The sequence below is a fragment of the Chelon labrosus genome, assembly GCF_963514085.1.
Source record: "Chelon labrosus genome assembly, chromosome: 13".
Lineage (NCBI taxonomy): Eukaryota > Metazoa > Chordata > Actinopteri > Mugiliformes > Mugilidae > Chelon > Chelon labrosus.
This window is the reverse complement of record NC_140346.1, coordinates 18,309,278-18,337,237: the sequence shown is the minus strand read 5'-3', so window position 1 is coordinate 18,337,237 and position 27,960 is coordinate 18,309,278. Positions and strand designations below refer to the sequence as shown.

The following is a 27,960-nucleotide window of genomic DNA, read 5'->3' as shown; positions in this document are numbered from 1 at the left end:
ACTTTATTTTAAGCAGATATTCCTGGCAGCTTGTCATGTCTTACCTCGGTGTTAACAAGGCAGAGCGCGCAGAGAGACAGAGAGAAGGAAGAAATATGTTTGACAGGCGCACAGGATGAACCTCGAGGTCATTCCAAGAATGTGTTTGACACAAAATGGTACATTTTGCGTCCAGCCCTCAGGAACCCGGAGCTTTGCAACACCAGCCAAGGAAATAGATATGTTTACAATGCCGTCTTTTATCTGAGGAAAGAAAGATGCCAAACCCCTCATAACACTTTATGAGATGATATTTCATTGTACAGCACCGTGCAAGCGCTGCTGTTATGGTTATGTGGACTAAGGTCATGCAGCAACAGGGTAAAAAAAAAAAAAAAAAAAAAAGCCTGAAATAAGCCTTTCATGTGGATGAAATGCTCAACATCTCATGTCTGCAAAGAACTTCCTTTTTTTTTTACAACAGCACTTGTTTGTGTCAAAAATAAAACTCATATGTGAACAAACATCGTACGTCCAGTTCCAGATTTGCAACATCCTTTTACAATAACAAACCACAGTCGACTACACTATTAAAGGGGAACTCGTCTTTGTCTCTCGGGGAGTACTGGAATTTGAAGAGGTGTTCGAACAGGCTGAAGGCGCTTGGTCTTTAGGACAGAGAAGGACAGCGGGTCGGTAACGCCGCCAAATCCAGATCCCTCAGAGTTCTCTGTGTAGATCAATGAAAGACAAGAAAACAGTCTTCTTCAAATACTGCTTTAACTGGACAGATTGACATTTTGGGGAAATATGGTTATTTGCTTTCTGAAGAAAGTTTGATGGGGGAAATATAACTCCATCCTGATGTCTGGTCCTTAAACATAAAGCTACAGCCGATAAAATTCTCATTGATGTCAGCCATGGTTTTCCTGAAGAGCAGTTTTGAAGCTCATGGCAGTGGTGCTCATGGTCGGCCATCTTGGCAGTGTTCAACTCCAGTTCAGGCTAATCAAAGATGGTTAAAGAAGCAGAGCTGGGTCAGACAGCTAACAAAGCAGCCTTAACCTAAATTATGTTTAACTTTAAGCCTTAACAGGATTAAAACAGGTGAGTTGTATAAAATGCACCAGCTCTACAGTTTTAGGGAACAGGTCAATTAGCTGATTAGCTGTGAACATGTTTATTTCTGCTGTAAAGTTGGACGTATTAACTTGGAGGTCTTTGGAGGATTGAATCAGCCTCATTTTGTAATTTGAAGTTTTTGGCACTTCTACACTGGCTTAATTTTTTTCTAATAACTGGTTAGAGCCAAGAAATAGTCCAGCACAGAAGTGCTTTATAAGCTAGCTGTGTCCTTCTGTTTAAAGTCTCCGTGCTAAGCTAAGCTCCTGTAGCTGCTGACTCCAGCTAAAACGCTATAAGTCTTCACGTCTAACTCCCTGTCAAAACGCTAATAAGCATATTTCCCCAAAAAAACGTCAGAATTTCCCTTGAACATAACTCTTCAGTCTGAAAGAAAAATATTTTCCTCCCCCTCCGTGTTCCTCCTCACCGTGAATGCCGATCATGTGCTCCAGGATCAGGACCCTCTCAGCCAGGATCTTCAGGGCCTCCCTGAGCTGCTGCACGGCTTCGCCCTGAACACCGGCGTCATGTTTATTTAGGTCAGTATTTCAAATGAGCTCAGGAGGAAAACACATTGACGTCTCTTACCTCATTCAAGCCTTCTCCTGGCTCTCCTTTCGGCCCCGGGGCTCCCTACGAACACAGAGTAAAATAGTTGTGTTATTTACGTGTCGTGTGTGTGTGTGTTTTACGCGACCCAATCATTTTATACTTACAGGTAGGCCCTGCTCGCCTGTTACACCTGGGAACCCCTGTTAGAGGAAGAAAAAAAATAACTTAGGACTCCTGCCCGCACACACACATCTCACTGGCTTGCATTTTTATCCCCAGAGCTAATCTGCCTCTTCACCAGATTTCCAATCTTAAATCATGCTAGTAGAGGAAGGGGATCAGGTTTAAAGACAGGGGCCCACTAGAGAGCTGACTACAGAGGGGACCCGACATGGCTGCCCTGATTAGCGAGGCCTGGCCTTGGATGAGAGAGGGAGAGGAGGATTAGTCACGGCTCGGAGTGAGTCTTTGAAGAAAAGCTGGTTCACCTTTAATGTGTTTAAGATTGCATGACAGCTAGCGCCATTTACAAAACGTAGAACAAAAACCATTTTGATAGTTCATCAGAATCTAATATGTTCAGCCAGGCTTGTAATCCGGTAATGAGGAAGAATTTTAGAGCGACCTCACCCTTTCCCCTGGATCTCCTTTAGCCCCGGGATAACCAGGCTTGCCTTGGAGGCCTTCCTTACCCTGAAGGTCAGACAAACAGAAGGACGCGTATTAGCGACGCCAGTCGTACATGAAATCTTACATTCGTCAACAATCGCCCCTCCGGTTGCAGATACTCACGTCTTGTCCCGGGAGACCTGGTAAACCCACCGGTCCTCTCTCTCCTCGGGCGCCTGTCGCGTCATTGACAACAACATTCACACAATGAGGCTGATGAATGCTCAACTCTGACTGTGGTGAAACATCAAAAATTCGCTTCAATCTAACACAGATGAACTCAATTAGGAAGTTAAATTTAAAAAGGATTCGTCATGGTTTACAAAATACACACACAATTAAACATCAAGCCCCAGCGTAGTTGGTGTTTCTGTTGGCTTTTCTGTAATTAACACAGACGACGCGAAAAAAGTCAGTGCAGTAGCCCACGTCTCGGTTATTTAGCGTGAAAGTATAAATAACGTCTCTTATTTTGTTACATATTTACATCTACTTAAAAATTCATGTGGCTGTGTCGAAGTGCCTCGAGCTTCTCTTCGTGCGCATTCTTCGGGTAAATTAACACGACATGTTTGGCGTCTTTGGAAAGTCTGGGATCTTAACGGTTTTGTAAAATGAGTTTTGTGCACGCAAACATTGCGTGCGGACAACTTGCTCTCCCAACGATGCACCCACCGAGGGGTCAGAGCACTGTCAAGACACAGATATGATCCACATGTATGTGTAATGAAGTGTATTGGGCTGAGGCCTTGCTTTGTTTTTTGTGGTGTTTATGGACAGGAAACAGTTTATATTCATACCTGCGGGGCCGACAGGACCTACTGGACCGGGAGGACCGGCGGTGAGTACAGGACGGAGGGAAGTCTCCTCTGCGTAAAACAAAACATATATATTTTTAAAACTACCTGACTGAGCATCAGTAACAATCGTGTTGCAGCAAAAGGTGAATTTGCTGCATTTAACCTGTCTGTGTTTTAATATAATAAATCACCTCTTATTATGCGCCAATGCAAATATTTTCACTGTCAGTTAGCTATTATAAAATTCCACTGTGTTTCCTGAATTAAATTATTGAAAATTAAACTGTTTTGTACAAATGCTTTCATTAATCAGCACCCTGCATATTAACTGTAATGACTCATGTCCTCGTGACCAAGCTACTGTGAACACTGTCCAAACGTCGATGACTCCACTCGCTGCTAGTTGCCAAAGCTTGAACACAGGATATTTGTGCAATAAAAACAGAAGCACAGCGCGGGTTTCGGTTGATCCTACAAGTTGTGTACAGATTAAGAATCACAAACTGGAAACACGAGATGAGTCACTTTTTCCCAGTTCCCTTCACCTGTTGTCTATTTTAACACCAGTGGCCGAACATCTGGATTGAATTTACCTCACCGCTTCACAACACGTTTAGATGCAGATAGGCACGCAGATGCAGTTTAGGTACTGTACGTCTGACAAAAGCTACAGCAGTCTTTAAAGAAGTGCTGATTAATTTGTTTTTATTGCATTTCACCCCGAAGTTGTTTCCATAATTTTATCTACACGGTCACTTAGAAAAATGTCAAGGACAAAAAAAATAGACTGCAATTGTTTTGGCTAGGTTTGGCTGACGAGCTGGCAACAGTTCTCTCTGTGAAAATGAAATATCTGCATGTGAGTATGTTGTAGAGGAAGTGTGCCTCTGACCACATAAACCTCTTCAATCCTCCACACCTTCTAGACTGTATAAAAATATAGATGATGTGCCCTCACTTCTTTCCACGAGACAAAAGTAAGGCCCATATTTCAGATTCAGGCTGCGTCTATATTCTAAACTAGGTCGAAGGGCCTCGATCAAAGGACCGGAATCAAGTTTTTAAACCTTTATCTGCTGCGACGCTCACTGCAAAAAACCCGAGGACATCTGCACATGATTGTTTTACATTTTGTTAAATCTTCGCTTTGAAAAACACATTTCAAATCATTTTTTCCTGTATGCGTGTACACAAACTACTGGAGACACAAACATACTAAACCTCAAGATCTGAATTTCACCCTAGCAGAAGAGTTAAGACATCCAGTGGCCTCGTTCAGGCCGCAGAGTTTCATCAGCATTCAACAGTTGGATTACATCCACTGTGACAGTGATTGACGGGAACAGTTGGCCGATCTAAAAGAGGTCCCATTTAATAGAGCAGCAAATGCCTGGACATGATCTATCTTCATAGAAAACATGCATGTTGAGGAAGTCGTGTCTTGTTCTCAGCATGTAGGATATTTTAAAGTAGTATAAATTCTGTTTGAAACTGTGCCACGCTTCCTCACCACTTTAACATATGCTCAGCGTCAGCCTTCCCCCCGTGTTGAGACAGCACTGTTACATTATGGCTGCAGTCCACAGAAAGGGTCTAGAAGGAGCAGATTTCCCTCTGGAACTAATTTTCTAATGCTACAGTCTCCTCGAGTCTGGCTGCCTCCCTAAGAAACTCCACATGAGTGGCAGACTATCTCCTCCCTCGTTCAAAGCCGGCCCAGCTTTTGGCTCTGGGCCGTGGCCAGTTCCCCCAAAACACAGACTGTTGTGCTGACAGCTAACAAATTAGGCCTGATTTACAGCCAGTTGGCCCCCCTCAGCTTACATGGTCCCACAGACCCAAATCTACATAGTTCCAGACCCGCAGACACAGTCCCAGGCTCAAAAGGCAGACACAGCCAAAAGTCTAATCAGAGCCAGCAGTCCTCCTGAGGTAACGGTTATACCATGGACTCCTACTGCCTCCATGTGGTGGAAACGGAGAATTAAACCTGGCAGAACTGCCCTGTTCACGCTTCAAACAGTATTTTGTCACATCATTCCTTGTGTTTACTGATCTCTGCAGGGACTGGAAGCAAAAGGTGAAGTTGTTGCATGCGACTCTATATTTTAAATTAATTCAGCTTTTTAAAAATACTCAAAGCTAATCCTGTTACGCAGAGCCCTATACTCAGGTATCTGGCTTCATTGTTGGCGGTGGTGTTAAATGAGGTTGCAGAAAACAGTGGCTCAGCAGCAGCAACAGCAGCAGCACACGGAAACAATTAAACTAAATCTATGCCAGCCCTGCTCAGGGAAAAGAAACAATACTCTCTCCATTAAGAATTTAAGTTCCTTCGCTGAAAAATACAGAAACTTTTCAGTCTCTGCGCGTCCACCTGTCCCCGTTTTAAACCATCCCCCAAACGTGGAAACTAGTTCGGTTCATGCTCTGCCTGAGAAAATGATTTCAAGAAACGAGCAGAATGAACATTATGCATGAGATATGTGAGTGTGAAGGACATGACTCGCTGCAGAATGAACAGTGGAAATGGACTTTGGCATCAATTCAGACCATCTGAAAGCTGAATGCTCGAATGATTTTACAATGGTTCTTTGGTCGGGATTCAACCATGTGTGTAAAATCTTCTAGTCTATTATGCTCTCGATTGATCCCATCTGGTGCAATTGTGCTCTACGTTACTGTAAGATCCTAAATTTGAATAGCTTACCTTGATGGTCCACGTGAAAAACGTCACCCCGAACACGGACAGGAGAGGGACTCTCCCCCGGAGGACCTGGTGGACCAGGAGGGCCGGGGAGACCTAGCTCACCTGGCAGACCTCTGTCCCCCTTTGGTCCTGAGCATCATCAGGGAAAAATCAATCGATCAATAAGTCCGTTTAAATAATGAGTGCAGGTTAGTTTTAAATGTTTTACCAACGGGTCCGAGGAGTCCTGCTCGTCCAGGCAGACCGGGAAGTCCAGCAGGACCTGGAAGCCCTGGAGGTCCGGCGGGCCCCGGGGGACCTCTACCACCTGTTACAGCAGGAAAAATAATAATAATAATAATATAAAAATACAGTCTGGTTTAATTTGTTGAAAAAATAAATCTCCTTTCTGCCTGCCAGCTTCACCGCCAAACTAGATGATGAAAAACATGCTTATCAAATACTGTGAGCTTAATAATTCGATCTATCATCCATCTAATCTCATTTCTGTCAGTGGCCTGAGAGATGTCCAGCTGGCAACGAAAGAGCAAAGTTGTGTTGTGTGTCTCAGATGACTATGAGGCGTATGTTGTACTTTTGGATTAATTTCGTTATCAGTGAATAAGCTGAGTGTATTCTTGACTGATCAATACACAGATTCATGAAAAACTACTCCCTTAATCAAGTCCTGATTACTGAGACTGCACACAGACAATTTCAGGAAAGAAGTTTTTGTGATGTGTTGACACCTGGTGGCAGGTATGACGGCGGACTGAGGGGAGTGGGCTTGGCCGCGTCCACCTCGTTGTCCGTCGAGCCCTCTGGTAAACTGCTGCCTGTCGGCAGAGACGGGCGTCCCTCTTCTAACAGTTTGATCTGGAACAACAAACACATCTGTGAAATACAAACGCTTGGAAACTCACTCAGTCACGCACAGGATTGAGAAAACCTTCTTTACCTTTGATTCAATAGCGTTTATTCTCGCGTTCATGCCGTTGAAACTGGTGCAGTTCAAACACTCTGGAAGAAAGAAAGAAAGACACAGAGATGAGTTCAGTTTCTGCATTACACTGGGCATACATCAGTCTTCCCACCTTCCCCCTGTCTCTGCCATTCCTTTTTTTTTTTTTTAAACCTGGCACCGTCTGCAGTATCTCGCTCAGAGCCGGTCAAGCCAAGATACACAAGAACAATGCCCATCAAGCTGGAGCCAAGAATTTATTAGGAATTCCACCTTAAATCATGTCAGTCACTCGCAGAGTAAACATTTTCAGACTTCTCATGAGATTCCCTCTCGTGCAAACTCTCGTATCCTCGCTCACGTCTTTGTCCAGACACCAAAACCACATGTGCACAGGTATCAACATCTGTAGAACACGGAAACACATTCAGACTTTATTCTATGTTTTCTTATCCCATGGAAAGGTAATCAGACCCAAACAGAATAAGAACAAGAATCTCATGTGCCTTCTTTGTGTATTTTGGACATATGTCGTATATAGCCCAAAACCCATGTGCATTATTTGTGCATACCTGTAATTTTCCACTAGTATTTTTACCTTTTTCTATATATTTCTATCTTGTATTCCTCACATGTTGTGGCTTCCCCAGTGAGAGAAACACAACTTCAATCCTCCGTGTGCTCTGTACAAATAACAGAAATTATAATATATAAGATCAAGCAGGAGTTGTCCCTTGTCGTCATATTTTGACTTTTTGCCCACTTGAGTGCAGCAGGCGCAACACATGACAAGATATGTCGAATCTGAACTAACAAGGGAAGCGGCGCAGAGCAACATCATGATCCATTTGCTGTGTTTGTGTCCATCTGGTTCAACAGTCACTCTCATCTTAGCTCGGTTTTTGGTCTCCACAGCTTAATGCTCCACTATGTTCGCTAGTTGTAGGAGTTTTGTAGAGATCAGCCTCCTGTAGCCAAAGACGAACCAAAACATAAAAGCTGCATCCATTGTAAATTAGGCTGAAAGAGGCAAAACCAGCGAAATCGTGATGGGTATAGAGTCATAAATCTCAGTGGGACTTCTTGCTGTGATGCATCAGTGCTAACCACCAGCCCGCTGTGCCACCCCTCCTTTATACTGATGTAGTTATTTGCTTTAAAAACTTGTTTAAAGTGGGAAACAGTGGGTTGGATGCCAGGGTAGAGACAATAGAAAGTATTTGGAGACAGTACAATTGTTGGTTTTTGTCTTTTTATAGCATTTGAGTTTCTTACATTTGTTTTCAGCGCCTGCAAAATATTTATGTGTGTGTGCTTCATGGAAATCCTTTGCTTCGTTACATTCAGTCTGTTTTAAACACGCCGGTCATCTCTCCACCATAATTATACCGTTTCAGCCGCCGCAACGCCGCAGATAGACATACAGTATGTATACATTTCTGGCCGTGCGGCAATTTGGGGTCCTTTACACGAGCCATAATCCAAAACACAGAACAGCGCAGTTTAAAAGGCAAACCCGAAGCTTCCTGGTCTATGGCTCATAAGAAGTCTGGAATGTCAGCTGTCAGTCCCACAGATGCGACCCACCCACATTGTGGTCATAGCCGGGATACCTAGAACGAGGAGCAACTGGTGCTCATAAATAACGCGACAACAAAAATGACCCAAACAGCCCCGGTCTGCCTAAATCGTCGTCTCCCACCGCAGCAGCCAGGGTTGCTGAGGGCAGCCGCTGAGGTTTCTGCTTCACTGAAATAGGACAGGGTGAGTGTCTGTAGCATGTCCAGTCCAGTGGTGTATCAGGCTGCGCGGGTGTGGTTTCACAATGCTTCGTTTCAGCGTTTTCAAATCTGGAGCGCGGCCACCGACGGAAACAACAATCAACAGTTCCAACCCAAAACACATTCCTCGAGATCCGTCAACCCTGAAAACCGAGAGCCGTTCAACCGCCGAAGCCAAAATGACCCCACATGAGGCGTTTGTTGTGACTGAGTGCACTGAGGTCCCTGAAGTGACTACACAAGAACACAAAAGATGCAAAAACTGTGGGCTCTACAATGTGAGTACTGATGAGACGATATGCCTTCATCTCATCCACAGTTATTCATCGCCAGCCCAGAGGAAGTCTCCACCCTCTGACACTCTCTTTCTGTTATACAGCACATCAATCTGAGATACATTCCAGGAGTTATTCTGTGATGATGTGTTGACATGCAGTTTTCAGCCAAACTAGCGGCGCAGTCTGGCTATCGGTCAGGAAGATCAGACTCACATATCTCAACAACTACAAGGCAGACTGGCGCAGACACTTTCACGGGCGTTCACGGTTCCCAGACAATGCATCACGGAGACTCTGGTGATCCCCTGACTTCTCTGTTAGCGCCACAACAAGGTTGAGTGTTTTTTTTTGTTTTTTTTTTGCAAATGTTTCAAGATGGAACTTCTAAACACACATTCATGAGCGTTTAGAACACATTTGGAAAGATCATAAGGTCAAAACTTGCCTTGGTCCTAAACTTTGGTTTATGAGCAAAGGATGATTACGCACTAATTAGCAAACGCTAGCATGCAAACATGAAAAACGCAGATTTATCACAGATTTTTAAACTGTTTATATCGTAATTCTGAGCGGGATAGCCTGGTGACATAAGCATTTAAACAGGACCGCTGTGTCTCTTTGAACAATGATTAAAGACTTGTTTGATTTTTACCCACTTTCCCTCAACGTCTCAACAAACCTCCAACAACTGATTGTCTCCTTCTACCCAATATGCCTCGTCAGTTACCTTTAGAGCAGTGGTTCCCAAACTTTTCACAGCCCGTACCCCTTCAGACATTTGACCTCCAGCCATGTACCCCCTACTCTCACGCACTTCAGACTCCTCATCGCTGTCCGTGGCTATGCTAGCAGCTTCGCTAGCCACAACTGCACTGCTTCTAGCATCCCGGTCAAAGTTAGATATAGAAGTTGAGGAGTAGCCTGGGTTGCTATAGCTATATCTAGCTATTGCTATAGCTATAGATTTGCAACTGCCCACCAATCACAGACATTTCAGGGAATTGGCATCTTTCTTATTTAGGTGACCTAGCGCAAGCTACATTAGCAGCAAACTGATACATAGCTTCAAAGCCAGTTGTCCTACAATCTAGCTATTAACATAATTGACTCACATGAGAAACAGTCTTTTGATTTTTCATTTAGGTGGAGAATCAGAAAATGAGAAAACAACCCATTATCCGTTTTTTTCAGTTTCAAACTGTAATCAGGCTGAGTTCAGAATCAACTCTTTCGCGTACCCCCTATGTCACTTTGCGTACCCCTGAAGGTACGTGTACCCCAGATTGGGAATCACTGCTATAGACTCGCCCATCGTGGGCTACATTCTTCACTGCTAATGGGCTAACTGGTCCAATCATCATCTTCGGCCCAAAGAGGGCCAGAAATAAACCAGCCATATCTTATTATCTCATAAAAACACACCACAGGAAAACACCAGAACTAAGTCAACCTAACATAAATGTGAACCAGAGAAACAATTATTATTTTTTATTGTTTTTTTAGGTACGGGGCGGGATTTACGTCTCCACAGCTAGAATTTAATTATGTTGGGTTAGAAAACCAAACTTCCGCTGTGCTCGAGCTGATGTTTAGAACGGGCCGCGGCTATAGAGCGTGTTTGGATCCATAATTACACCATGGCAACATAAGACGGGGTTATTTATCTTGGACTGTGCTCAGCTCATGGGAAAGATTCAGAAGCGTGTTGTCTTTAGTGGGAAGCCAAACAAACAAAAGGGACGGAAAACTTTCAGCCGTGAAGAGGGCGGATTTGTGTGTTCAGACGTCTGATTTTATCAGAAATTCACCGAAAATTGTGTCAATTAAAGGAGCATTTCTCTTATTTTCTTTTTGTTTTAATGTTCAGGTGTGTTGTAAGAAAATAGAAACAGAATGATTTAATCACACCAATAAAAGTTTCTGATTGCTAGGTAGTACACCACGCAAATGGATTACATGCTCGTATATAACACAGCATGGAAGCAAAGCTGGCATTATTTGTCTGTTAAGTCTGGCAATGAAAACCGAGTAACAAGAGCAGGCTGACTGCTTGGATCAAAGTCCCTCCAGAGTGTAAATAAGATGATAAACTCCTGGGAGATAAATCTTCATCAAGCATCACAGGAATGAAAATGGAGCCAATTTTTTTTGATCTGGGAAGACGATAAAAACCAAATCGTCTGATGAGTCATCCATGCCATTATTGTGATCTATGGTACAAGACGGCACAGGATATTTTGGCAATCGTGTTAGTCAGACTGCGGGCATAGTCTGGTGAGACGGCTACATTTCCTACATTAGACCTGGATATAGATCAAAGAAATGTCTCTCTTTTTCTCGGTGTCTTGCAGGGAGACAACCTCGACCACAAAACAAACCATGACGCACACAGCTGGGGACAGTAATTTTCAATGCCGCTAAATACTCGCTCTGTCTGCGTGTGTGAGGAGCACCGAGGGATGATGCATTGAAACGTCTTCTTGGACCATCGTAGAAGTTGCTGTCACATCACCAAGACAAACAGGCAACTGTGTGTGTGTACATGTGTGTGTGTGTGTGTGTGTGTGTGTGTGTGCAGACCACAGACAGCCTCCGAGAAATGGCTGCATCCCAGAAAACTGTTGTGTGTCGGCCCCAGCCATCAAGTGGTCAGCTATTGCTGGCATGAAGAACAGCTGGCACAAAATACACCCACACACACAGAGACAGACACACAACACACACTTGTACGGCCACAAACTCTCACTCACTAAATCACACACCCACTTTGACCGCGGTGGCTGCTTGAGGATGGCGAATGAACCTTTTAAAAAAACAAAAAAAATAAAAACAAGATGTCTAGTATAACATAGTCCACAGTGGGACCATTTAGCGTTTTTTGCCATGATGCTAGCTGACAGGCCACACACCATTCCTATAATTTGAACAGTTTGAAAATAAGAAACTACTTTCCAATCGAATTTCCAATTGGGTCTGATGCATGGCGACATAATTATACGCAGAACAAGACATTGCTGACTATTAAATAATGGACAAGACGCTGCTACTCAACAGACGTAGTCGTGACTCAGTGACAAACTGAATCTCTTCCAAACTGAGTTTCTCTTTTCTTTTATTCCCTCACGCTGCCAGAAAAGAACCACTCATCACGCTGCGCCGTGCGGCCCTTCAGCCAACACACGGGACTGCTGATGAAATGCAAGCAACACCGTCGGTCCCAGTTAGAGATGGATGGCCCCGCTGGTGCGCAGACATACTGTCACGGCCGTGCTATGAGACGATGTTTGCGTGAATTTTCGGAGGAAGGGCGATTTCATGGTGAAAAGCTGTCGAGCTGAGGTTCAGGCTGTGTTTCAGCAAAGTCTGATGAACTGGGGACAACTGACGAGGGCAGAGACGCTGACAGAGAAAGAATATCTGTGCAGAAATACTGCAAATATGAGATGAGAACATGTAAATGTGCCACAGGCTGCGAAAGTTGCAAGATTTATAATTGGTCACACTAGCTGCAGGGATCCAGGGCTGAGTTGTTTACTGTTGAAATCTGGTGCAAATATTCTCCAGATGTTTTATCCCAAAGTCTTTGGTGACCCCTTGACTGTTATCTAGTGTTACAGAAAGGTCCATATTGGTTTGGGGTGAATCTAAACATCTTCTGGAAGGATTGTCATGAAATTTGACAGAGACATTCACGTCCCCCTCGAAAACGAACTTTCGAACTTTTAACTCAACAACTTCTCTTCGAGGCAAAACATAAATCTGTCCGATACTTAATCAAACACCTGCAAAACTAATAACAGTCTTGTCAACTTCAGCTGTGTTTAACAGTTACTGACAAATCCAAATATACCTAAAAACACCAAAAACTCAAATGATGAGTATAATATACAAACAGAGAGCTGAAAGCAAGGCTGAACCGCTGTTTTCTCTCTTTACAGAAGGTCTTGTCGGTTGGTCCAACACATGCAGCTTCAGAAAACTCCTCCGCTCCAACCTCTCAATGGGAGGCTCCTTTCTTTCCAAAGGAAGGAGCCAAGGTTTGATAGCTTTCTTGGTCATTTTCATCCTTCGTTGTTCATGCAACGTTGCAGTGACTGCAAATGTAAAATTTCTGATGGAGTGGAGCAACATTTCGTCCAAACCAGCTCTGTTTTAGCACAATTCGACCCTAAGCCTGTTCTCGTGTGCAGTTCAAGGACCAGTGTAAAGACATTTACAGCGTCTACCAAGCTCGTAAGCAGGGATTTCCCAGCAGAATGCAAACAGAAACCTGGAGATCACACCAAACATTGTGGACACATGTGGCTCTCCTTGACCTCGCCAACGTTTCTAGGAACCTTTCAGAAACTCGGGAGCTTCACATGCATAACTCATGCATAAGCAGATGTGCAGAGCTGCAGAAAGACAGGGGGACAAATGGAAAGATATCACTGAAAGGCAGGAAGGACCGCTGATAAGCTGACGAAAGAAATGAAAAAGAGCAGAAAGAACATGAACAGAGCATCATCCATCAAGCAGATCAGACCAGGGGCAGGAACAGCTGAGCTTTCCCACAGCTCCTCTCCAGGTCAAAGGGCACCGTCTGACCTATATATGTGGATGTAACAGAGACATCAGTCATATCTTTACGCTGCAGAGGTTTAGGAGCACATGTGGGATGTGGTTCTGTTTTATCACTTTACTCCAAGGAGAGGAGAGCAGTATATCTAAAGGACATAGGAAGCTAGATAAGGGGGAAGCAGCAAGGAATATAGAAGATAAAGGGAACAGCACTGACAAGAAAAAGAGAGGGCAATAGAGTAAAGGGCTGCACAGAGATGAGAGTGGATTATAAAATGGAAAAATTCAAAGGTATGTTGGAAAGATATATACAGTTATATAGCTAGCATTCAAGATAATCCCTCAAACAATAGGATCTTAACACTTTAATCACGTCCTCCTCATCCAGAGGGTAGGCAGTGACTTCTGCAGCTGCACAGCGTTTAATGCAGCATTAACAACTTAACACATATGACATTCTGAGATTCCAGCCACCTTCTCTTCTTTAATGAAATTCATCGTTTGCTTTACTTAAAAAAAACAACATCCTGTGTAAGAAAACCCAGCATCAAACTTTGTTAAATGTCTTTTCCTGAGCTGTTCCATTACATTCAAAGGTCACTACTCTCATCAGGGGAGGTCCTGGCACTAATTCTTTTAAGATTGCGCTCCCCCCACGCGAAGACGATACCCACAGTTCCTAGAGTTAATATGATCATGTGTGTTGATAGGTGCTGGGGGTGATGCTGTGACCAAGCGGGGAGGAGGAGGACGAGGACGACGAGGAGGAGGTGGAGGAGGCGGAGGAGGAGGGGGTGGAGGGGGTGAGGAAATTACGAACACATTTCTCCCGAATGTGTTCCATGCCGTCATGTGTTAGAACAACTCGGCTGAAAGCAAAATGTAAATCTCAAGATGCACTGAACACAGGCAGCACAAACCAGACTGTCAAAAATATTGACGGGTCGGGGTGTCTGCCGCATGCGATGCATTTAGAAAGCGCCCCGTTTCCATTAGCAAACGCACAAATATTCAGCCGTGGAGACCAGCTCGGCCTTGGACTTTGGCCACAGGCTTCAGTTAAGAAGTTGTCACACAGGAATATGCAAAAAAGGTCTGTGAAGACTGTCAAACATTTTTAGGGCTGGAACTAATGATTAATGCGAGTGTTGCCAGTTATTTTTTCGCAATTCACATCAACGTGACGCTCAAGGTTACATATTCAGACGTGGTTCGTCTGACCAAAACCAGTTATTGAATAAGCATCACTTTGACTTCAACGCTAAACCTTTAGCACTGCACGATAATTCAAAAAGCACACATCTTTGCTCCGGGTCACCTTCACGAACAGCTGTTTCCTGTGATTATTTGAGAAAGAATAACTGAGAAAAAGACTCAGGATTACGACGATGAAGAGTGTGTGCAGAGGTGCGAGGAACAAGCATCCTCCTCTGCTTTCACAGGCTTAACTTTGACTATTGCCTTCTTTATGTCCTCTGCCTCTGCATCTCTGAGGGCCTCAGGGGCCTCTGAAGTTGAGCCAGAACCCCATCAAGCTAAAACCAGAGGTGATGTCATCTTCATTGGTTAAGGCTGTCTTCTCTCTCTCTCTCTCGCGCTGATAAAAAGCCTGGCCCGGCGCCCCGTTGCAGCAGTTTTCTACAACGCACTGCGCTGCATGTTCGGCGTTGGCTGAGTGACATAAAGACCCAAAGATAAATGCACAAACGCTCACTCAGAATTGTATTATCAGCCAGAGCTGTATGAGAATGCCGATACCATGTCTCATGTCTGTCTGATGAAAACAAACCCAGGTCCAGATGTTGATTAGCTTAGCTTAACATTAAGACAGGAGACGAGGGAAATAGCCTCGTTCTGTAGAATCTGAAATCCAGGACCTCTAAACTTTGTTATATCTTCTTTGTTGACATACAAAAACTCTAGTGTAAAACTGTGAAAGTTATGGTTTTATCTGGGTGACTGCGGAGTATTCTCTGCGCTAAACTAAGCTAATCAGCTGCAGGTTGTTGGTTCATGTTAAAGCAACAAGCATGAGAGTGGTTCCAATCTTCTCATCTAAATCTAAACAAGACAGTTAATGAGCAATTTTCTAAAATGTAGAGCAATGCGAGCAACGTGCCATGAAAATGAAAAGATTTCTTCATGTCTGTACTAATACTCCTCCCCGTAAAGCACTTCAGAGGACCTCAGTAGTTCCCAGAAGTGAGGCATGACTTACTTTCATCTCCAATTATCCGCAGACAAAAAAATGGATTTGAGGTACAACTCTACACAGTTGTCCAAAACCACGATGGGGGATGGGGTTAATATGCATGATGGAGAACCGGTCTTTGTTTCCGAGCCTGAGCTTAGCACGGTCACGTATGTTACAAAGACCTGGTGGAGGAGTGTCATGCTCATTAATCTCAGTGGGGCTGCTTTCCCACAGAACCAGCTCTCTGGTCTGCTGCCGTCGGGGCAGCTCGCAGCAGCTGGAGACGTGTGGGACAGACCCACTCCTTCTCTTCTCTTCTCTTCTCTTCTCTTCTCTTCTCTTCTCTTCTCTTCTCTTCTCTTCTCTTCTCTTCCTAACTCCGACGCAGTGACCTCTGCCAGCTCTCCCTCCACTCCTCGGTGTGATGCGGACTGTCAGTGACATCAGCCTCTGTCTTTAAGGTCTCCCGGCCCTCTCCCTCTCCATATGGAGGTGATTTTCTCACAGCTCCGCGGCCATTAGAAAGTGCAAAATACATTTCGGCGAACGTTAAATAAACAGCTCGATTACCTCTTCGCACTCCTGCAACCACTTTGGTCTCAAGTGAAGCCTAATCTCCAGGCATTACAGACTTCACGGATACAGCTATGTGTTAATCTTTGCGCAGAATTCACAGCCGGGGCAAAATAATGGCTTCCAAAGGCTTTGTAGACACGTCTGTGTTTATTCCATTAGCATTAAAATGTGTTTTCATGGTAAATATTGCCCATCCAAGTGCAACAATGAATAATCCTGCAAAATGGAACAAGGTGTGGCAATTATGACCTATAAGCAAAACTCTTATTGAGGTAACTGTTAATCTTGGACTGATTCCGTGCCAGTGTTTTTCAATGACATACTAATTTATTACCCAGCCTAAAAAAAATATTTAAAAAAATCTACCGAGTTGGTGGGTGTAGTAAGAACATTTAATAGAAAACAGCTAAAACAACTCAATTTTTAATAACTGTATCTCAGCCTCAGCCTCTCCTTGCAGGTCTGCACGATATTTAAAACACAAGGCCCTGCATTAGACAACCGTCCACCCTCCTGCTCTTGTTTCTTCAGGCTGACTGCGGTGGTGACTCGTCCCTGGGTGAAAATTTTTCGGTCTTTACTGGGCCCAGAGTCTGCGGTCTGTGGTATCCAGCAGCGGTGGTGCCCATCATAGAGACGCAGACTACCTCCCACTTTACAAGCTGCTCCGCTTGACATTCCTCAGAGCTTTTTTCATTCATTCTTTTGACTGTAATAGACATGATGATATTCAAGGAGACAAGCAAAACTGCCTCTGTGTTGTCTACAGTTAAAAGAGTATTATGCATGTGTGTGCGCTTACTCATAGAGAGAGAGAGAGAAAGGAAGAAAGAAGGAGAGGGACTGTGATTCTAATCCTCCTTGCAGCCACAAAAGCATCTTGAATGAAAGGTACAAAACCACAGAGCCCAGGATCCCTTTCAACTGTTGTTTTACTGCAGCCTCTGTTCCCCAAAGTAATCCAACACAGGCTTTCAGTCTTCATGCGAAACAACTTTACAGTCATATCAAGAGAGGCCGACTGCCGCACGGTAGCATGATTACCGAGCTATACAGCTACACACCACCAAACATGAAAAAAGGCACTGATGTGGGTAAAGCTGCCTGGTGCTGCTTAACAGAAACAGATGGGTGAACATGCGCCTTTTGTTTGAGTCCTTAGGAAAATTAGTCTCTTATAACGTCATCTATTTATACTCCCTCTAGTCCGACATTCGAGAAAGTTGCATCGTGCAGAAGAAAGAAACTCACCTTCGCGACACTCTTCTCCCACAAACCCTGGGCAGCATCTCCACTCCAGTGCAGTGACTTGCTTGTAGGCGATCTTGAACGACGGCCTGATCAGGGTCCTGTAGCTGGAAAACAACACACGCTTACTGGTTCGAGGGACATCCGTTGCAGCGATATGTAGAAATACTCAGACGGACAGACAAATATTTTGAGGGTATGATGCTTTGTTTGACAGTGGGTAGTAGTCTGAGGGACTAAAATGAGAGAGAAAGGGGAGGGGTAAAGACAAGAGACAAGTGCGAATAACAGGGAATGTTGCATATACTGAATATTACACAACCTTACACTTCTAATCTAATAATGCCATACTAAGAGGGATTCGGTACTTATTTTGGAGAGAAACATCCAAAACACTTCAAGTATTTAAGTTGTGGACAATACATCTGTTACTCAAGTAAACATTTTAATTAAGATTATTTCTACACTCTTGTATTAGATTCTCTTTAAGCGCTGCCAAAACCAACATTTTCAATTAGGAAAGTTCGTAAATAATTGAAGACAGAGTTTGCCTGGGCCCCTTAATCACTTAATCCGCCCCTGCCACAATGCAGGACCCCCCATATTCATGACTTATTGTAAACAGCAAAACAGCACCAGCACCACATAGAACTGAAAGAGTTGAAGGAGGACTTGACTGGAGGGTGTAGCAGTAGAGTCTGAGGGTACCTGATGACTTTGGCACAGGGTCCTGGCCATCTGCAGCCCTGATACACTCTCTGTACTGTGGTTTCAGTTCCATTGTGCACCTGACAAGAGACTGTTCTGGAAACAGTATACTGACACCAGTTCCTAAAACACAGAATAAAAAAAGATGTTATCTTTATCAGTATTACACCAAGGACAGAAAAAACTGTCAACTGCTAGAATATATATTGGACAGCTAAACAAAGTCAATATGTTCAATATGCATCAGCAAACTTTCCAGTTCAGGAATTCACATTTGCGCATAAGATAACAATTTTTTTAATGTGTGCATACCTGAGTTGGGTATGGGACCGGGTACCCGGTGGTCCCGTGCTGCTCTGTTCCGATTTAATGCGCTGACGCTGGACTGTGATGCCTGGAAAGCGATAAACAAAGCCGGTTCCCAGCGAAGGACACACTAAACTTATCCACATGCAGAGCGCGTAGAGAGACAAACAAGCCATTATCTCTTCTAAGTTTATCCCTGACAAAGATATCCAGAGATACCGAAGACTTTCAAGTAACTCCCGGAGTTGTAAATCCTGCTTTGGTCTACAGATCTACTGCAGATACTGCAGTGGAATGGGAAAAGAAAAGCTAAGCAAATCCCACTGAAACCATTAACGTGATGGCAATTTCTTCTTCCGCGACGAGAAACAAGCCGGCCCACTCACGAGCACACAATGAATGACACACAACCTCTTCCTATAGAATAATTTGGGTTTATGACGTTTGACATCGTGCCGAGGACCGAGGAGTCAAATATCGCGTGTGCGTAAAAAGCGCGCTGAGAGAGGGGCTGGAGACGGAGTGCGTAAAAGCGCATCTGGTCCCGATAGAAAACCCACGAGTTTATTGTTTACAGATAGGATAATAAGAACTATGTGGCCATAATTGACTTCACAGTATCTCAGCTCTAACGCATTTTGCATCGCTCATGTTTTATTCGTTTTTATTGCTCTGATTGGTGTTAAAGTATAGAAACCCCATAGGGACTTATTTTAAACATGTGAAGCCCACATAGAGATAAGACATGAGGGCTCACATTATCATGTCTATCCATTTTAATCAGTTTATCAATCTGCAGCAGGTTACTTTATTATTTGAAGCGTTGAGTCTTTTTCTTAAATATATCTGTAGTCTATGCATGATTTTTTATTTTTTATTTTTTTATTTTTGGCACCGATCAGATGAACCACAAAACGTTTAGGAAATGACTTAAATATATTTAATATGACAGCTACTTCCTACCAGTTAGTTTTCACTTAATATGTAATTTAGCCTTAGAAAATATACAGAAATGAGAAAGATTGTGGTATTGTTGTTCAGTTTTTTACTTCTTTATGACACAATTTGTAATTATAAGGTATCTAATAATTCCGGTTTAGCATGTTAGATGAATATTTGACTTATTATTTGATAAAATGAGATAAGCCCAGGTCAGTTTTGATCTGCCCTCTGGTTTTGACCATCTAATAATTTTCTTACTGAGAGAAACGTTTTCATTTTCCTTCTCCTGATGAAAATTAACTTACAGAGGAGAAATAAAAGAAACATCAATCTATTTTTTTTACCTGTTTGTCTTTAACCGGTTCAATTTAACCACCAGTTGCAATAAACGTGAATGCCCTGGCGAGCAGCGCCCCCTGCTGGCCGCCCAGGCTCCATACAGGCCATACAAGGAAGGAGACGTGTCCCATATCAGATTAGCTCGGACGGACTGATGGAGGCGGACAGCACCGGTAGAAAAATGGCAGAACAGGCAGACGTGGAAATGGCAGAAAACCCGTTTGAACCTTACATTGAATCCCTTCGTCAGCAACTGGAAGACCAAGACCCGGTTTTTCTGATCGCTGTAATCGTCGCTTTGGCGGTGGTTGTCATCACCTGTGGTAAGAAGTCCCCGTTACTGCTGCGGTTAGCATGCTAGCGTTAGCATAGCAGGCTAAAGTAAGACGTATAGCGTTAGCTTAGCTAGCTACCTCGTAGCTTTGTACAGGTGTTATAACGCATTTGTTTGATTTATTGCTTTATTTATTCAGACAGCAGGGTGTTAATATTTAATTGTCGATATATAATAAAGTTACGTGTGCGAATGTGTGTGTATTAGCATGCTAGGAAGCTAACTGCTAAGCTAAAGGAGACGTCAACAGCTGTCAGTTGCTCAGGAAGTAAATTTAGTGTATTTATGTAATTGACTGAAGGGTAGTTTGATTAGGGATGAGTCAGTGATCCATCCTCCTTGCTTTGTGTTGTTTTTCAGTTTTTCTGAAGTATTTTCTCACCGGTAAAACTGTCCGGAGTGCTGTGCTGCTGGTCGGACTGTGTGACTCGGGGAAAACCCTGCTCTTCAGCCGGGTGAGTTGCTGTAACCAAAGCGTGGGTCGCCACAGCCACGTTGCCTGCCACAGGATGCTCAGCTGATGAAAGACATGGTTGTGATTTACATTTTCTTTAAGACACTGTTCACTTTGTGTTTTGGCAGCTGCTGTCCGGAAAGTTTAAGCGGACTCAGACCTCCATCACTGACAGCAGCGCTCCCTACAAAGCCAAAAATGACAGAGTGAGTTAAACACAGCTGATGGACACAGGTTGGTTTTTATAAAGAGTGTGATTTTTTTTTAAACTGCACCTTCCCCTTCCTGTACTCAGGGCAGCACCTGGACTCTGATAGACCTGCCAGGACATGACAGTCTCCGTCCTCAGTACCTGGAGAAGTTCAAGTCTGCAGCCAGGTGAGAGCAGGAGTCTGATGGACACTAATCACCCATTACATTATGACCAGTCCAGTGAATAACACTGATCCACGTCCATATAAATGTGGGGACCCAGGTTTCCCAGAAGAACATTACATGGTACTGAGAACATACACCAATCAGGCATAACATTATGTCCACCTTCCTTGTGTAAGTCTCCGTTGTACCTCCAAAACATTCTCATCAGAGTATAGACATGGGCCTTCTGAGGGTGTCCTGTGGTGTCTGGCAACAGACTGTTGTTAGTGTGAGCCTTTGGGTCCTATGGGTTGAGGGGAGGGACCTCTGTGGATCAGGCTTGTTCCAGTGCATCCCACAGATACTTGATCAGTTTGGGATCTAGTGAATTTGGAGGCCAGGTCAACACCTTCTGCTGTTCTTCATGTTTTTTGAGTTGCTCCTAAACCATTTCTGTGTGCCTGTGTCAGGCTGCATCCTGCTTGAAGAAGTGTCATTGCTATGGGCTGGGTGGTACATGTCTAAGTAACATCTACACGAATGCCAGGTCCAAACGATTCACAGCAGAACATTGCTGTCAGGTTTTAATGTTGTGGCTGATCAGTGTATGTGTTTTTGCCTAACTTCTTAACCATCACACTTCCATCCATCTCTCCAGAGCGATTGTGTTCGTCGTGGACAGCGCCATCTTCCAGAAGGAAGTGAGAGATGTGGCAGAGTTTCTCTACGTGTTGTTGACGGACGCCGTGATCTCCAGGAACGTGCCAGCTCTCCTGGTGGCATGCAACAAACAAGGTTCACTTACAGATTACACAAGCTAACTACACTTTATATCAGCCTGCACTGCTTACTTGTAGTGGGGCACATTTATTTACTGGTCTTTTTATTTTGTAGACATCACCATGGCGAAATCTGCTAAACTGATTCAACAGCAGCTGGAAAAGGAACTGTAAGTCGCTGTTACTAAAATAATCGTCTCTTAAATACTTTAATTTTAAAGCGTTACCATTTAGTTATGATGTCTTCTTTCTGGTTTTCTTAATTGTAATTAGTTGGCGTGTTCAGGCATTGATTGTCTTTGACTTTAGGATTACTCCCATGATTTTATAATGATTTCTGACAGCGAAGAGAGAAATTAAATTAGGAAATGCCGAAACTTAAACAGAGGAGATGCCCTCCTGTTTCTTTCAATCTGTAATTTGTAATCTGGACAATGACTATTGATCCTTGGATCTTTGCATTCACACCTGGTACTGTGAGTTATCTTCATTGGTCTGATCTCAATATGAAATTTAGCATTTAGATAGGCAGAGCTCACCATCAAACATGGTGCAGCCCCGGTTAAACAAAACAAGGCTGGTGTTTGAGCATTTCTTCTTTTTTTAAGACACCATCTGTAGTTTTTTTTCTTAGCAGGAAGAGGTTTTACTTCACAACACGGTCACACTGTTTGGTTTCCATTTGCATCTGGCCAAGATAAGATCGTGGCTGATCTGATCAAATTTCAATCCCATTGTTTCCCCTTCGCTAAATAATAGCAGGTTTAAAGTGCCTAGTATGAGTCAAGCCTCTAAATCCCCTTGATCCTATATGTCCCATAATGGGACTTGGTTGTGTCATATCTGTCTTGGGTAATAGCTTTCTGTTTTTTGTAGAAATTTGTAATAAACAAAACGGTTTTCTCCCTGTGACAAATAAAAACAGGAAGTCCTAGACGTCTGCAAATTAAGATTAAGATTACTCATGTTTTCTCGCAGGAACACCTTGAGAGTGACTCGCTCTGCAGCACTCAGCTCTCAGGATGGCTCCGTAGGCGGCAGCTTGTATCTGGGGAAAAAAGGCAAGGACTTTGAGTTCAGCCAGCTGCCCATGAAGGTGGAGTTCCTGGAGTGCAGCGCCCGCGGCAGCAAGGGAGAAGAGGGCGACGCTGACATCGAGAGCCTGGAGCGAAGCCTGGCTAAACTGTAAACTCAGCAGCTCTACTCCCTCAGTGCGCAGTGTGCCTAAAAGGCACAGACGTCATATCAGACCACCTCGACCTTCACCGTCACCTCAGTAATCAGAGGAGTGATGCCTCTGTGTAACATCAGCCTCCATTTAACCACAAACCTATCTGTGCAACACGTGAAAGGATTTTAACAGCGGACGACATTCAATCGTGCTAAAACAGACTATTAAAGTATTTTGGACATCGTTGAAATGAGATGCAGCGGTTTGTCAGGTTGCTCTGCGGTGTTGAGATGTTATCCTGCTTCTCCAGTGTAAATCTTACTGTGAAAATCCGCTTTGTTTGGCCTGGTTTGAAAATATAGAGCTTCAAGATGTCACTCGGTTCATTTTAAGCTTGCCTGAGCTGTTGGCTGCTTTGTGAAGATAAGACTGGCGTGAACTGCATTTATTCAATGACTTGGACTGTCCGCCTCGTGCCTTTTCTCTCTGGTACCCATATAGAAATGTGTTTTGCTTGTTTGCAGAAGAATGATTGATACTGTGTGAATACAGTGCTTTTGAGATGAATGTATGAATTTTGGTGACATTTTGTGTTTGTAGCCATCTGGTTTGTTTTAAGTTGACACCATAAAGTTTTTCAAGCTGTCTGCAGACTAACGGGGTCAGAAATGTGTGTCTTACTGTAAACGAAAGTCCAACACGTGGAATAGAAGCAGCAAACAGGATTTAATCATTAACATGCACTCAAAAAAAAAATAATAATTACCCTGCCACATGATTACACGAGGTTTCTAAAGATGTTGATTCAGATGTATTTTAACTCCAGAAGACGGGATCGTGTGCCAGACGTGCAGATATGTGGCTGGTTAGTATCACGGTTTTCAAAACCAGCTTCTCATTTATTGGGCTTTGATTTCTGTCTGGCATCCCCCTTTGGTTCTCAAACTTTATATGAGCACAAACACTCTGTTAAACATAAAATGCAAATTCCTTTTGTCAGATGTGGTCGTTTTATAGTCCAGAAAAATATTTACAAAAATACAATGAATCCAGTGTGGAGAGACAAAAAGTTAGGTTTCAAAGGGTGATGTTTTTATGGGACCACACGCACACAAAACCCTAAAATGCTTTAAATGAGACCCAAAAACAATCATGTCTTCAGTTCAAAAGCCGCGTGAAGCCTCATGCAAATCACATTTTTGTGATGTTTGTCTGCGGCTGTAAAGATCTCACTTCTGCTTTCTAGAAAACCTGTGATGTCCGCTGTTCAGGCTTTAAAAACCATAAGCCAAGCATCATTTAGCCAAAAACATTCAAATAATGATGCCTCCAGTTCAAAAAACGACAAACGGTGGAGTGTATTCTCTTAAGTATTTCAAATTTGATAAGTCAAAATAGTTTAGTGTGTGTGTGAATCTACAACTGAGGCAGAGAGTAAACAGTCAGACTGGAGCTCTGATCTGCGACTATCACACTTGGTTCTCCTTTCAGCACAGCAGGGCACAGCCAGTTCACCTTGTCCCCGTGGCTGATGCTCAGTTTGGGGCCAGGCTTCTCCTCCGTCACCTCCTCTACCCCTCCAGCTGCTGCTGCTTCTTCCTCCCCTCCACCGTCTTCTTTCTCTGCCTCAACCTTCGGTGGGGTCTTTGCTTTGTCCTGGGAGTGCTCTTTTCTCTTTCCCTTGCTCTTACTCTTCCTGCGTTGTGGTGCTGCTACTTGGACTTTTCCCTCTGGCGACACCACGGGGTGCTTACTGAGGTCCCATAGAGCGACTTGGCTGTCATTTCCTCCAGTGACGAGCCAGTACGGGTGAGATAAGAAACCAACAAAGTGGGCTTGTGAGGCTCCCTGACTGTGGGCTTTGACTGCTCCCTGCTGTTCCAGTTTAGAGCCGCTGCCGATCCTCATGAGATGGACCCGCCCGTCCTCTGCTGCACAGCCCAAAATGTTTCCACAGCTCGCCACAGACACACAGTGGGCCAGTGGCGGGTTAAAAAGCTGACCGGGGCGCTGCTGATGGTGGTCGTCTTCTTCTGTCACATCCTGGAGATTAAGGGTCCACAGGGGACGGGTCTTCTGTAAACCCCACAGCATCACCTGGAGCAAAAATAAAGCAAAGTAATGTAGTCAAATGAGGTTTGCATACAAACAGCTAAACTCTTGGTTCTTCTTTCCGTCACCTGCATGTCCAGTCCAACAGACACCAGGTTGTTGGGTCTGTGAGGCCGGAAAGCTACAGAGGAGCAGATGTTGGTGTGTCTGCGCAGGGTTCTGCACACTTTCCCCCCAGGGAGCTCGAGCACCCGCACAGCCCCAGAGTCATCAGCCACTGCCAGGGCTGAACCCGTCTCATTCAGCGCTAAAGCATTGATCTCCTCCTCGCCTGCACCCTGAAACTCCTCCACGGGGCTCTTCAGGTTCCTGGGGTCGAGCAGGCTCACCGTGTCTCCGTGTGACACGTAGAGCTGGCTCGGCGCTGCAGGTGAGAACACAACACTTGTGCTGTCGTCCTCACCAGGGAGAGTGAGACGCCCAACAATGGTTCCCTCTTGACTCCACACTGTGACATCTCCGCCCTCAGAGCCTGAAGCGAGGAGACCCTCCGGGCCTGAAGATGCCCCAACACACAGGATGGAAGTGGAGTGGCCCTCAGACCACTGCCTGGCCATACTGACCCTACGAATGAGAAGATAAACATGCGTCTGTGACATTACCCAGAAAGTATAGCTGTAGACAAAATACTAAAAACAAATCTTGGTTTAATGCACAACAACTAAAAAAAAAGATATTATCTGGTTCCATCCATACTTGGTGTGTTTATTATGTAAGTCAACTGAATATATTTAGATTCTGTTGTGTACAGTTGTTTAAATAATCTTAAACTACTGGATATTGTAACTATGAATGTATTATTCTATTGCTAATCCATTTAATGAACATTCATTTTAGCTCTGAGTAATTATTAAATTGTTAAATTCTGTGCATAAACCATATTTGTTACTTATTACTTAAAAACAGGTAATGAATGTTTATAGTAGACATTTTAAGTTTATACTACCTGGCTTGCAGAGTGTTCAGACTGACTACCAAATAAGATTTGTGTTTACTGTAATATGTAAATAATATTAGCAGCAAGACACGTTTCGTGCCTCTTCACTCAAATGCAAATGACGGAGCTTCACATTATGTTTTAACCAACCAGTAGCCAGAATTACCATTTTTTTTAAAAGCTGCTAAGACACTAAATTAAACGTCAAACCAAACCAAGCAGCTTCAACTCTGCTAACTTGTTAGCCCAGGCGCTAATATGTTGCTTCCTGTTCAGCTGACGGTTTGACGGCAACAGCAAAATAAAATAAATATGTATCCTATTACACATCATTCATAACTGCCTTGTGACATTATTAATAACTTCACAATCAGATATTTACAATACCGTTGCGAGTGCCGTCAAAACTTTAGCAGGTTGCCATGTGGGACAGCGGCGCTTATTGATGACATCACATAGCGCTGTTATGGTAGTGATTGGGGCCCTCAGTTTTGCCTGTCAGGATGTATTATCGATCCAAACTTGGGAAAGGATTATGGGTTTTTATTTTATTTAGCTCTATCATTAACTCTGAGCCCATTATATATTTTTGTACAACCTCAAGTCTTTAACTAGTGAAGGTTGTTGTGTTTTTGTTCTTAGGAAGGGTGAATGCAGCCTTGGAGGTGCTACTCAGGGTGTTGAGCAAACATATATTCCCGAGTAAGCTTAATGCATTTTTTTTTAAACTTTAATTCATCTGACTGAATGTGCATTGTTTGAAATGCACAGTAGATAACATTACAGATCCCATCAGAAGTGCTTACGTGCAAAAATGTGAGTGTTAATGCGAAAGTGTGTGTCTACAGACTGGTGACCTACAATATTTCTCTGGATAAATCAAATCTGAACAAACTTCAGAAGTTGTGTGCTTTACAACAGAAACTCATTTGCTCCTAATCGTTTTAAAGAAGATGAAAAAGAAAAGCAAAGAGGACACGGAGGAGACAGCTCATCAGATCATTGTTCACCGTGTCTCCCACCTGGCCTGCCTTCATTTCCACAATGGCTGCTCTCCGCTGATTCATCCAAAGCTCTAGATCTGATGAGTGTGAGCCATTTCTGGGTCAGTGAACAGCATGCCATACGGACACGCTGAATAGGGAACAGAGAGGCGAGGCCATAGCTTTCAGAACCTCATCCAAAAACACGCTGAGACTAACTACACACACTGTCAACACCTCATTCATTCAAGTGCTGACACATACTGTAGGACACAAACAGAGGATTTTGAATGTGAGTACTCTGCAGCCATTTACCATCTTCTACTCATAACCTGCAAACAGGACACAGTTTCTTCCTCATAATGCTGTTACAGAACAGTGTCCTGCAAGAAATTGTTGAAATATGATGCTGAAGTTGTCAGGGAGCTGTTTCACAGTCTGTGGTATGTTCACCACAAACAACTTCTCCTTGATGATATCAGCTGGAGGTACGTCTTCATATTTAGACTTTAAATCAAGCTTGGCGTTGTTGTGATGTCTGAGTTGAGGGGTAAGTGGCGTCTTCTTATAGTTTAAATCTCAAATGAAAACATATTTGGAGATTTAGTTTTCTTGAATATGCGACACAGTTGTCAAAAAAAAAAAAACATTCTGGTCGGCGTAAAGTTTGACAACTTGAACAATGCTGACACAGAACAGTGTCAGGTTTACTGCAAGAAATTGCTGAAATGCGATGCTGAAGCTGTCAAGGAGTTCTTTCACATTCTGTGGTCTATTCACCACAACTTCTCCTCCATTGTAAAAGCTAGAGGTACGTCTTCATATTTAGACTTTAAATCAAGCTTGGCATTGTTGTAACGTCTGAGATGTGAGGTAAGTTGCATCTTCTTATAGTTTAACACTCAAATGAAAACATATTTGGAGATTTAGTTTTCTTGAATATGCGACACAGTTGTCAAAAAAAAACAACCATATTCTATTCAGCGTGAAGTTTGACGACTTGAACGGAAGCTAGAGTATTAACGCTGCAGCAGTGGTCGAAATGGCAAACTGAATACACATTGGTAACAGATGAACTAGCTTCTCTTGACACTGGACTCTTTCTAGTGACTGTTTTAATGTGATA

At 43.5% G+C, this 27,960-nt stretch overlaps 3 protein-coding genes across 4 annotated transcripts; 1 reads left to right on the top strand and 2 right to left on the bottom strand.

Moving 5' to 3' along the window:
- Nucleotides 1–266: 266 nt before the first annotated feature.
- col26a1 (collagen, type XXVI, alpha 1) lies at nucleotides 267–18,967 on the bottom strand. 2 transcript variants are annotated; one of them, XM_084559036.1, is made up of 14 exons: nucleotides 18,433–18,967; nucleotides 18,121–18,243; nucleotides 17,416–17,519; nucleotides 6,773–6,834; nucleotides 6,565–6,690; nucleotides 6,044–6,152; nucleotides 5,836–5,964; nucleotides 3,126–3,194; nucleotides 2,449–2,501; nucleotides 2,287–2,349; nucleotides 1,821–1,856; nucleotides 1,693–1,737; nucleotides 1,532–1,616; nucleotides 267–709 (listed from the first exon to the last, which is right to left on the bottom strand). In XM_084559036.1, the coding sequence occupies exons 1-14, from the start codon at nucleotides 18,600–18,602 to the stop codon at nucleotides 570–572; spliced, it is 1,314 nt and encodes a 437-aa protein (XP_084415162.1). In that variant the 5' UTR covers nucleotides 18,603–18,967; the 3' UTR covers nucleotides 267–569. The 2 variants fall into 2 exon arrangements, with proteins under 2 accessions (XP_084415162.1, XP_084415163.1); XM_084559037.1 differs by having other exon boundaries at nucleotides 6,044–6,142; nucleotides 6,564–6,690; nucleotides 18,433–18,964.
- Nucleotides 18,968–19,804: 837 nt separating this feature from the next.
- srprb (SRP receptor subunit beta) lies at nucleotides 19,805–23,455 on the top strand. Its single transcript, XM_084558909.1, has 7 exons — nucleotides 19,805–20,030; nucleotides 20,402–20,496; nucleotides 20,624–20,701; nucleotides 20,791–20,873; nucleotides 21,511–21,647; nucleotides 21,747–21,801; nucleotides 22,610–23,455. The coding sequence occupies exons 1-7, from the start codon at nucleotides 19,862–19,864 to the stop codon at nucleotides 22,818–22,820; spliced, it is 828 nt and encodes a 275-aa protein (XP_084415035.1). The 5' UTR covers nucleotides 19,805–19,861; the 3' UTR covers nucleotides 22,821–23,455.
- Nucleotides 23,456–23,509: 54 nt separating this feature from the next.
- wdr53 (WD repeat domain 53) lies at nucleotides 23,510–26,293 on the bottom strand. The gene is made up of 3 exons (XM_084558908.1): nucleotides 26,239–26,293; nucleotides 24,983–25,478; nucleotides 23,510–24,899 (listed from the first exon to the last, which is right to left on the bottom strand). The coding sequence occupies exons 2-3, from the start codon at nucleotides 25,469–25,471 to the stop codon at nucleotides 24,219–24,221; spliced, it is 1,170 nt and encodes a 389-aa protein (XP_084415034.1). The 5' UTR covers nucleotides 25,472–25,478; nucleotides 26,239–26,293; the 3' UTR covers nucleotides 23,510–24,218.
- Between the last annotated feature and the right edge of the window lie 1,667 nt (nucleotides 26,294–27,960).

Coding starts and splice junctions, on each gene's coding strand:
- col26a1 (XM_084559036.1), bottom strand. CDS start 18,602: ATGGCTTGTTTGTCTCTCTACGCGCTCTGCATGTGGATAAGTTTAGTG. Junction 2,502..3,125: donor AGGTCCTGTCGGCCCCGCAG/GTATGAATATAA, acceptor ATGACGCGACAG/GCGCCCGAGGAGAGAGAGGA. Junction 1,738..1,820: donor CAGGCGAGCAGGGCCTACCT/GTAAGTATAAAA, acceptor CTGTGTTCGTAG/GGAGCCCCGGGGCCGAAAGG.
- srprb (XM_084558909.1), top strand. CDS start 19,862: ATGGAGGCGGACAGCACCGGTAGAAAAATGGCAGAACAGGCAGACGTG. Junction 20,031..20,401: donor GGTGGTTGTCATCACCTGTG/GTAAGAAGTCCC, acceptor GTTGTTTTTCAG/TTTTTCTGAAGTATTTTCTC. Junction 20,874..21,510: donor AAGTTCAAGTCTGCAGCCAG/GTGAGAGCAGGA, acceptor CCATCTCTCCAG/AGCGATTGTGTTCGTCGTGG.
- wdr53 (XM_084558908.1), bottom strand. CDS start 25,471: ATGGCCAGGCAGTGGTCTGAGGGCCACTCCACTTCCATCCTGTGTGTT. Junction 24,900..24,982: donor CTGTTGGACTGGACATGCAG/GTGACGGAAAGA, acceptor TTTTTGCTCCAG/GTGATGCTGTGGGGTTTACA.